Source organism: Schistosoma mansoni, chromosome 1, assembly GCF_000237925.1.
Source record: "Schistosoma mansoni strain Puerto Rico chromosome 1, complete genome".
In the NCBI taxonomy this organism is placed as follows: domain Eukaryota; kingdom Metazoa; phylum Platyhelminthes; class Trematoda; order Strigeidida; family Schistosomatidae; genus Schistosoma; species Schistosoma mansoni.
The window spans coordinates 41,416,209-41,427,949 of NC_031495.1; the positions used below are offsets into that span (position 1 = coordinate 41,416,209).

General features: G+C 38.4%; 1 protein-coding gene across 1 annotated transcript; it reads right to left on the reverse strand.

Moving 5' to 3' along the window:
* Nucleotides 1-554: 554 nt before the first annotated feature.
* Nucleotides 555-5,878, reverse strand: Smp_196510 (putative ubiquitin fusion degradaton protein; the record flags this gene model as incomplete). Its single annotated transcript, XM_018794450.1, has 10 exons — nucleotides 5,781-5,878; nucleotides 5,643-5,748; nucleotides 5,578-5,610; nucleotides 5,420-5,541; nucleotides 5,258-5,388; nucleotides 5,083-5,224; nucleotides 4,969-5,049; nucleotides 3,847-3,891; nucleotides 1,958-2,061; nucleotides 555-660 (listed from the first exon to the last, which is right to left on the reverse strand). Exons 1-10 carry the CDS (start codon nucleotides 5,787-5,789, stop codon nucleotides 555-557), a joined length of 879 nt encoding a protein of 292 aa, XP_018648862.1. The 5' UTR covers nucleotides 5,790-5,878.
* Between the last annotated feature and the right edge of the window lie 5,863 nt (nucleotides 5,879-11,741).

Sequence of the window (11,741 nt, forward strand, 5' to 3'; positions counted from 1 at the left end):
CCCAACTGAACCGCTCCTTAATGTTCCTTGCATTGTTCTAAACGTCTAGACTGAGAGCAGATAAGAGTGTCGTCTTTTTATGAGATTGTCTCACACTTAACTTTTTAGAAAACTTAGTTTTGTTAACAAAAAAGGATAATAGATAAAGGTGTCGGTTTTAACCATAAATAGTTGAAGTAGAATAATCAATAGAATCAACAATATAGAAATGTAAGTCTTCTATTCTCACAATTCCAAATGTCAGAGTAAGCAATCATTGAAAAGAGTCAAACACTATTCAGCAAGTAAGTACAAGTTCAAGTACTTAGGCTTAACTTACAGTTACTTGTATGAAGACTAGTGATACTATTTGGTTGCCTAAACCATTGTAACGTAACTAACTACTCAGTCTCAAACCAAAGTTATAAATCATCCTCAGTGAAGTAAATTTAAGCTAATGGACAGTGTTAACATCGAAATTCTTTCCGTCGCCTTTGATTAATTAAATGTAACCATGGTATGATACATATTAATTGGACTCGCAACGGAGTATTAGCTTACAGCATAAAATAGTATTATAAAAAAAGTATTAGATAAAATAAACCTACCTCTACAGGAATTTGTTTTACATTTCGGAAAAATGTTAAACTTCCAGGTTGATAATTGTAGTTTGGTACACCCCTGCGGAGAAAGTTAAGAGTGCAGAAAGAGTACTTTGGAACATTTAATCATCTTACCAAATGAACATTAGGAATATAAGGTAAATATTATTAGGTAAGATTCATTACAGACTATACTGTGCTAACACAGACTGACGTCGCGAAATACCAATAAAAAATTTCTAACTGAAGTCAAAAATATTTAGCATCACAATTCCTGATTTTTCATTGATTGCCTTAGATTTCCTTGGATTCAATATGAACTTTAAGAGTATGGGGGACTTTTAGACGTAACTATGGCTGTCTGAAAGTTTATCTTTAGAAAACAGGTGGTGAAAGTTTGTTTTCCATATTCTTACTTCTGTACAATAATATTTGAACCTGAAAATATTTTTAACGCCAAGTAAAAAGTACTAACTAAAAGTTGTGGTTTAGTGGCGAAAGAATTATATATCTAACTGTTTAGACATAGGTTTAAGTCCTACTGCAATCATTTTATTTGAGAGGCTGGATAGTATTTCCAACTCTCGAAATAGATACAACTCATAGTCGAATATAAAAACTTTTACCAAATGGCCGAATTGTTTTTATCTTTTAATGGTAACCATATTTCTTTTTAGATGGAACAAAATATTTTAAAGCGAATAGGAACGGAAGTATGGAACAGTGTTCTTATCAAATTTAATTATCCTAAGATTTGAGGTTTGATTTCCCCATGCCAAGTGTCTTATATTTTTACTGCCTTCAATGTAGTCATCTTCTTATTGGTTTACAAATGTTTTAGTGTGATATTTATTCATCATATTTTCAAGCGTTTAAAACATATTAATACACAACAACTTTTGTGTAATTTTTGTGGGATTAATAAATCTCTCAAAGAAAAGTTAATTTTATTTCCTCAAATTAGACAAGATTCTGAGGGAAGATAGTCAGTATTTGAAACAAAATCATTGGTTTTGGAGGACCACTTCACCTTTGTTGAAGACACAAGTAGTGAAAATCAACGAACCACAAATGGATGCTTTCATCTGGCTGAGGATTTGAGAAATAGAGTAACCTAGATAGTCTCTTTGATTAAACGGTGTTTACTTCATGATTAGACCTGTAGGGTGGGAATTTATTTATCCTCAGTTCTCCAATTTAGCTGTTAAGATATGATGATTTACTTCAGTTTTCGATTTAGTTGGGATCGAAGATCAAATTCCTTTACTAAAATCATGTGTAAATTACTTTCATGTCATCAATAATTCAATTTAATTAGTGAACACAAAATTTGGTTGGTGCAGCAGTATAAAGTTGGAAACAATGGTCATTCTTACCTTTCTCTTTCCTTCAATTGCCCTAATGATTGACCATTATCTGCTTCATCAGTTTTATCCTGTTTATTTTTCCCATCTAACCGATAACCTGTACCGCTAAATGCCTAAAATAAATGAGAATTCATGTGCTATTTAAACAAATAAGACTGATAACATACAAACAAATATTCCTATGAATTAGTCTATTTGGCTAAAAATACAACCCATCTGGATTATGAAACCTGAATACTAGTAATTTGAATAGTTGGCAGAAAATGGGTGGTATTCATGAAGTGGCTGAAGTTTATGCCACTCATCTTTTAGGCTGACAGGACCATTGAGGATTTTATATAAAAAGAAGACAAAGCGACAGAAGTTGATGAATTATTTTTAGAACAGATGATGAATAAGTCATAGGTCCTAATGATATTTCGATCCGTCAAACCTGGGACATGGATCCACAACTCGAAAAGCATTTTACCTATGTACTACAGTACTACTATTACCGTAAAATCCTGAAGATTAGCAGGGAAGTATAACTGAAACCGGAAGGAAATCAGTACTTTTGGACGACAGATAACATATTATGGTTAAATATTACGAGGAAAAGTATGATCATGAAGAGAAACCAAACACGAATACTCAATATTTAGTTGTAATTTATCAACATGAATTATTGATGTATGCAAGGAATTCATTTTCTCATTACGATGGTAAGTAATTGATAAGTATTGTTGCAAAAGAAGAAACGTTGCTTGGCAGTTGTGAATACATTTCAAAACACTATGACTTCTATTAAAAATTCAGAATATAGTGAGGTAGTTTGTTGCATTCTATCAGACTAATTTGCATCTGACGACAAGTGATATTACAATAAAGGTATCTGTCAATCGATCAGAATGGAGTGTTCTTTGCACACAAGAGGGCTGATGAATCAGGTAGGGAATCTGTACTGGTCTGGGATACAGATATATTATGCATTTCTAGTTACAGGCCATTAACAAATGTGATGTCAACTAAATTATCAGGTTGAGAAATATTTCAAGGTAGTCAAAAGAAAAGAGTAGGAGTAGGTCGGAAGAAAGCTAGGGGCGGCCAGATCAAAACGTGGCACAAATCCATGAAGTCACTGACAAGTGGACTGAGCCATGGTGGTAGGTGTAAACTACCTGGTTGGGATCCGCGAGATGATAGCAACCGATGGTTAGAGACCTTGAATGACATGGCTCAAAATCGTTTGCAATGGCGAAGGTGCATCTACTCTTTGTGTTCTCCCAAAATCTAATATTCTGAATTGATGTTTCTATCTTTTTCTTTTTCCAAATTTATTTCGCCGGATTATACTCCTTGAATAACATCTTCAAACCCTAGTATTTCGGATTACTGCATATACTCTAATTACCTCTACCACTATGGGATTTGAATGGACAACTGCATCTCTGTGCTAATGTGGTATGGCAACTCGAACTGATGTATGTACGTACGAAGTTCTACGTTGTGACTGACTGAAAAGAAAAGCTAATGATAAGTTATGAAGTCAGCGATTGTAATATGAGACGATGATACTTTAGTGTGGTTCTCAATATATGATTCAATGCGTGTAGATACAAGATAGATTAGCATGGATCACTACTAGATAAGCTTGGCTATTTGTTTTTCAGCCTCCTCATTTGATGACTCAGAACTATACCGACTTACTGATATGAGATATTTGATGTTCCTCAGTTAATAAGTCAATATTTTTCACCAAATCGAGACACAGAAACACTTATCCGACCTCCGAAAATAGAAATATCAAGAATCTTGAAGTTTACTTAGAGTCCCTTAGCAATAAGCCCTTGCGATAAGTATTTAAGTATTTGTCGCCATAATATTTAAATAAGAGGAAAGTTACGTGTAGAACAAGTTACCTGAAATCCTTGAACAACTGAAGGGATTTTTATATCTTCTTCGATCTGAAACAAGTAATCAGCGTAAACAAATGACAGAATGAGAAAAGATATTATCAGCAAATATTCTTGGTAATTTTTAAACTGTCACAAAAATGGAAGTGATGACAAAACGAAGATAGTATTTATTCATCTAAATTATGTACAGTCATTAAGGTAATTAATATAGACAAAAAAGCAATGCTATTTTAATTCTTATGATATGATAACTCCTACCTTTAAAGATAAGGATAGTAGCATAAGATACTTTTATTTCTTAATTTTTACCACATGTACGTAGGTGTAAGGGGGTTCAAAATTCTGACTAAAAAAGAATAAGACGCAAATAATCTAAGAAATAAGAAGAACAAGACTAAGGCTCAGCACGACAAACGAATTACTGAATTGGTAGTTATAAACAGGGAGGACTAGAGTGGAGACATTCGATTAAAAAGCTGAATAACCTAATCCTCTGGATTTTAAACAAACTCATCAAAGGAGAGATATCAAGAGAAGACTAATGGTAACTGAGAAATCAACGGACTTGTTCTCACGTAATTTCATGACAGCTACATTATATAAACTGAAAATTCCTTTAAGCTCTAAGGTATTACTCTCTGAGGCCCCAGATACAACATATAAATAAAAATTTTAAAAACATCAACACATTTAGTGAACTTAGCCCTGGACTCCATCCATGACGGATTGATGGTATCCTCTAATATTGTAACACCTGAGCAGGACCTAACGAACGATACAATATCTTCACTTCTAAATAACAACTTCAAAATACACAAAGCTTAAAAGCCAATAACCAATAAGATGTAATGCCAACATCACTAGCCGTTAGTCACTTGTGGAGAAAACCTAACAGCTCACTTTTTGACGTTTGTGCTGATAATGTTGGTCAGGAAGGAAAATAAGAGCGTCATCACCAAACCAGCTCAAATGACACAATATCCTCACGATCCTTCTGACAAATGAGTCTGCTATAATCTCAATAGACTGGTGCCATGTAGGTTGACAGCCAAAAAAACTTAGAACAGTAAATTAGACTTTAAATGAAAAAATACGCGAAAACATTTGAACAATTAAAAGATATACCTGATGTAGATCTTTATCACTTTGTTTGCTCGAAGAACTAGAGTCAGTAGGCTGATATCCAACTGGAGGTGCGAAATCAACCTAAAAGGACAAATATACGAACGATAAAATTACGCTCATGTCACATTCGATTATGGTGACTGCATCCTTCGGTTTTGTTTCCAACACTTTAAGCTCATATATACGCTCATTGTAGTTGATAGCAATGATATCTCCGACTGTGAGGCAAGCAAAGTCGCGAAGAGCATTTTCTAGTCTAAATATGATTATAAGTTGAGAATAAAATTACACAGCTTTGGGGTTGGATATATCCAGAAAATCAGTACTCTGAGGCTGAAAACGAGCGAAAGAAGCTACAGGCAAGGCTGCATTAACTACAGAGACCAAACCACCCTCTTCCAAATGTAGATTTTTTAGCATCTGAAATAGAACTGGTATATTTGACGTCTACCCAGTAAGGAACATAAATCCTCCCTTCATCTGCAACAAATTCTAATACACCACAATGAGTAGTCCGGTTTGCTTGTTGGTTAGTCAACTTGAATAGCATTGGGTACTGGACGTTCAGTCGTGCTTAAAATTTCATACGTTCATAAACCTGAGACTTACTAAGTACATCTAAAGCAGATGGAGGCATGATAACTAAAACATTTACACACTACATGAAGTCTTACTTTTTCCTCCTTTCTCCACACTAGACCGAAAATTATCGGCTAAAAAGGAAACCGGATAGCATCTGTAGGAGGTGGTGAACGGGGAAGAATTATCAATCCGATGAAACTAAGAGGAATCATTTAATCCCAACCACTTACGAACACCATATAAAAGTAGCGTCCCAACTATATAGGGCGCACAATGTTATCAGTCTTCAGTCTTCAGTAATAAGGATAGTACGTTGATGAAAACTCCGCCTGTAGCTCTTCTAGAGTTACTGCCGGTCCCAAGCCCACACAAAGGAGGAGGGTTGGGCATGGGGTTAGCGACCCCATCCCGTAGAAAAGCTAACTCGCTTAAAAAACGCTAACCAGAAAAAATAATTCAAGCCATTTAAACTCTGACCTGGGAGTTGAAGGAATAATTATGACGTCTCATGATGAAAGCCGAGTTCCTTCGGAAGTCATGAGGCCGATGCACCTTCTTACAACCAAAGCGACACTCTTTTTAGGTACATGGAACGTCCGGACAATGTGGGAGACAGGAAAGACCAGCCAAATAGCAATGGAAATGAGGAGATACAACTTAGCAGTACTCGGAATCAGCGAAACCCATTGGACACAAACTGGACAACAAAGGCTGAGTACAGGAGAGATGCTGCTGTACTCCGGTCACGAAGGGGAAAATGCTCCACACACTCAGGGAGTTGCAAAGAAGCACGAAATGCACTTGTGGGATGGGAATCTCATGGACCCAGGATAATCAAAGCATCATTCAGAACAAAGAAGCAAGGGATCACAATGAACGTTATCCAATGTTATGCACCCACCAATGATAGCAACGACGATGATAAAGATCAGTTCTATGAAAGGCTGCAATCAATTATAGAGAAGTGCTCACGAAAGGACCTGACCATCCTGATGGGAGATCTAAATGCTAAAGTTGGAGTGGACAACACAGGATATGAAGATGTAATTGGACGACATGGATTAGGAGAGAGAAATGAAAATGGGGAGAGACTTGCAAACCTATGTGCATTCAACAAATTGGTTATAGGCGGCACAATATTCCCACACAAACGCATACACAAAGCTACATGGATCTCACCGGACCAAACCAAAGAGAACCAGATAGATCACATCTGTATCAACAAAAAACTCCGAAGATCAATGGAAGATGTGAGAACCCGGAGAGGAGCTGACATAGCTTCAAATCACCACCTGGTTGTGGCCAAGATGAGACTGAAGCTAAAGAAACACTGGACAACTGGACAAACAGCACTACAAAGGTTCAATACAGCCTTCCTTCGAGGTATTGACAAGCTCAATGAATTCAAAGTAACTCTCAACAACAGGTTCCAAGCTCTACAGGATCTACTGGATGGACAAGAAACTACTTTGGAGGACAACTGGAAAGGGATAAAAGAAGCATTAACTTCAACGTGTCAGGAGGTTCTTGGTCCTAAGAAGCATCATCACAAGGAATGGATCTCTATGGGAACCCTGGACAAAATTCAAGAAAGGAAGAACAAGAAACTAGCAATTAACAACAGCCGAACACGAGCAGAGAAAGTCAAAGCACAAGCAGACTATGCAGAAGCAAACAGGCAAGTGAAGAAAAGCATTAAAGCCGACAAGCAGAAATACATGGGAGAACTAGCAACGACGGCGGAAAAAGCTGCAAGAGAAGGGAATAAAAGACAACTATATGATACAACGAAGAAATTGGTGGGAAGATATAGCAAACCAGAGAGACCAGTCAAGGAAAAAGGAGGAAAGACAATCACTGAGATTCAAGAACAGAGGAAAAGATGGGCAGAATACTTCGAGGAACTGCCGAATAGACCAGCCCCATTGAATCCACCGAACATCGAAGCAGCACACACTGACCTTCCAATAGATGTCACTCCACCAACGATCGAAGAAGTCAAGATGGCCATCAGACAAATCAAAAGTGGGAAGGCGGCAGGACCTGACAATATACCAGCAGAAGCACTGAAGTCAGACATTGAAATAACTGCAAACATGCTTCACCTTCTATTCAAGAAGATTTGGGAAGAGGAACAAGTGCTAATTGACTGGAAAGAAGGATATCTCATCAAGATACCAAAGAAAGGAGATCTGAGCCAATGTGAGAACTACAGAGGCATCAGTTTGTTATCAGTACCAGGAAAAGTTTTCAACAGAGTGCTGCTGAATCGGATGAAAGACGCAGTAGACGCCGAACTTAGGGATCATCAGTCTGGATTCCGTAAGGATCGGTCGTGCACAGACCAGATTGCGACACTACGGATCATCGTTGAACAATCAGTTGAGTGAAACTCATCACTATATGTCAACTTCATCGACTATGAGAAGGCGTTTGACAGCGTGGATAGGAGGACATTATGGAAACTTCTTCGACACTATGGAGTTCCTGAAAAGATTGTCAACATTATCCAAAACTCATACGATGGACTACAGTACAAAGTGGTGCATGGAGGACAGCTGATAGATGCATTTCCAGTAAGGACCGGAGTCAGACAAGGCTGTCTACTCTCCCCATTCCTCTTCCTTCTAGTGATTGACTGGATTATGAAGAATTCGACATCTGACGAGAAATACGGAATACAATGGACAGCTCAGAATCAATTAGATGATTTGGACTTCGCAGATGACCTAGCCCTCCTCTCTCATACACACGAACAAATGCAGATGAGGACCGCAAATGTAGCAGCAGCCTCCACGTCGATAGGCCTCCACATTCACAAAGGAAAAAGCAAGATTCTCAAATGCAACACGGAGAACACCAACCCAATCACACTTGATGGCGAAACTCTGGAAGAGGTGGAAACATTCAAGTACCTGGGGAGCATCGTTGATAAACAAGGAGGATCGGATGCAGATGTAAAGGCGAGGATTGGCAAAGCAAGGGCAGCATTTCTACAATTGAAGAACATATGGAACTCAAAACAACTCTCAACAAATTTCAAGGTCAGAATCTTTAATACGAACGTCAAGACGGTCCTACTGTATGGAGCTGAAACGTGGAGAACTACTACGGCCATCATCAGGAAGGTACAAGTATTTATAAACAGTTGTCTACACAAAATACTCAACATCCATTGGCCGGATACTATCAGCAACAGCGTTTTATGGGAGAGGACAAACCAGCTTCCAGCTGAAGAGGAAATTAGGAAAGGACGTTGGAAGTGGATCGGACATACATTAAGGAAATCACCAATGTGCATCACGACTCAATCCCTAACTTGGAATCCGGAAGGGAAGCGGAAAAGAGGAAGGCCAAAGAACACACTACGCCGGGAAATAGAAGCCGATATGTAAAGGATGAATAACAACTGGAAAGAACTGGAAAGGAAGGCTCAGGACAGAGTTGGATGGAGAATGCTGGTGAGTGGCCTATGCTCCTCGACGAGGGGTAACAGGCGTAAGTAAGTAAGTAAGTACGTTGATGAACCTATGTTAATCCTGGCAGATTCACTAATGGGGCTGATACCACTTGTTCTAGTCATTGACCACTCGATGAGAAAAACGGGACCTTACTTTTAGTTTATTAGACCGCGGTTTTTAAACATTCTTGCTATGACCTCGGAGATTATCAGTGCTAGAGGGAGCAAAAAGACAAGACATATTAACACCCAAACCATAATTAAAGATACGAAATGCCAGTATAAGGTCATTCGGCTATTAAATTCGAATTTTCGGGTAGCAGTAACGTGGGAATACCATCACTACGTTTTGTCCGCCTTTTAACGTACGAAGACAGTCGCTTCGGACAAGCACGACTATCATATGCCAACTGTCGTCCGTAAATGGTACGGGATTTAGCTTTGGTCTTTTTCATATATTCTTGATTTTTTTATATTCGCACTTAAATGATGCCTGTCCTGTTGACAAGAATAAATCCCAGAAGTGTTTCCTACGCTTTAACAACTTTAGGGCTTCCTTATTAATCCATGGACGGCAATGTGGTAGCTTACGTGCTGACCATGGGATAAACGGTTGAGTTACGGATTCGAGCGTAGCCTTAAACCTATTCCATGCATCTTCGACCGACCAGTCAATCTAGATAGTACAGCCTCTGATTGCCGGAATATTAGCTCTCCAGAAATTAGGACGGGGTGGAGAAGATGCAAATTGCATACCATGTGCCTGGAACTTAAAGGAAAGCACGTGACCAATATTCACTAGTGGGGGAGGGTGTTGAATGTCGAAGACACCTTCACGGTGGTGTGTGAGGATAAAATTTAGCAGTGACGGATCATGTTCCAAGTCAATAATTGTCGGTTTTACGATACATTGTACAAGTGCACACTAAATAATTGAGATAGAAGGTCGCTATCGAAACTCCCAACTGAAGCTGTGAGCTCTATCCAGTTGATATGGGGTGCGTTGAAGTCTCCAATGATGGGACATTATTCTGCCTTACTCCAAGAACAGACGTGTCTTAAGATAAAGTCGTCAGCAAGGCAACACGGACTACGATATATTCCTCCTATCGTCAATAACCCGTTTCTAGACCTAATTGTACAACATACTACCTCACACGTACTACTGGCATGCGCCTCCGATATGATCGATTGTATGTGAAAGTGGTCCATAACATATAACATTATGCCTCCTCCCTTGCGACTTATAACTCTTTCACTTCTGATACAGATGTAGCCTGGAATGATCGTTGAATAGTCTATATCTACAGTGAGCCAAGTTTCTGTGACAACAATTAGATAGGGATTTAATTCATCCACCAACAAACTTAGCTCGAACATTTTACTTCGAAGACTACAGGCATTCGGGTAGCACACATTTAAGGTGTTTTTGGAATCATACGTTCTACCCATACAGGTCTCGAAAGCATTGGCTTCCTATTACTTTAATTTTTATTTGAAGGAAGGGTAAAGAAGTTGTAGTGACCAACTTTTGTGAAGATAACGTGATTGGCAGAATAGAAACAATAATTATCACAACCAACTGTACCATTGATTGTTTTACTGTACCTTCAGCCTTCAGTCTTCAGTAATAAGGATAGGAGTCTATTAACCTATATTAATCCTTGCAGTTTGTTACACTGCGGAGGTCCAGTCTTGTTTTGAATGTATCAACAGAAGGTGCTGACATTACGTATTCTGGTAGAGAATTCCAGTAATTCACTACTTGGTGCGAGAAACGAAACTCCAGGCGTAGACTATCTGATCTCGCTTTTTGTACTTTCTTCGAATGTCCTCTCAAATGATCAGTCCTAGACGGAAGGAAAAGATATGACATGTTAGTACTAAGGTCATCGTTCAGGATACGATAAGCCAATATTAGATCACTCCATATTCTACGGTAAGATAACGGAAATAAGTTGAGGTGTCTCAGTCTGTCTTCACAAGATAGGCCAAATAGACCTTTTGTCGTTTTAGTCCCTCAGCGTTGGGTTCGTTCCAGCACATCCGCCTCATATTTGAGACAAGGACTCGCTGCTTGAATCCCATATTTCAAATGCGGTCGCACGAAAGTTGGGTATAATAATGTAAACATTTCCTCATCCAGATATCGGAAAGATCTACGAATAAACCGTAATACCCTCTAGCCTTTTGCAGCAGCAGCCTTACAGTGACTGGTTGTTTTGAGATCATTGCTTAGTGTGACTCCTAAATCTTTATAGTTTCCTACTTTGGGTAACACAAATCCACATATTGTGTAGTAATACGAAACATCGTAGTTATTTAGTTGCATCACTACACTATTGTTAGGATTCACTTCTAGTGACCACCTGTCCATCCATGCCACTAATGAGCTGAGGTCATCCTGTAATAATATTCTATCTGATATGCTGTATATGGGTCTCTAAATCCTTATGTCATCGGCAAAGAGTAGGACGGATGACTTAGCTACAGTTGGTAATTCATTTACATAAAATAAAAAGAGAAGAGGACCAAAAATTGTGCCTTTGGGAACTCCACTTTTTACAGGTTCCCATAATGAGAGAGCTCCATTTACTTTTACCCTTTGTCTCCTGCCATGAAGAAAGTCACTTATCCAGTCTATGACTGCATAATGAATTCCAAAACTTTCCAGTTTCAATTTAAGACCAGAGTGGGAGATCTTATCAAAGACTTTACTTAGATCTATGAA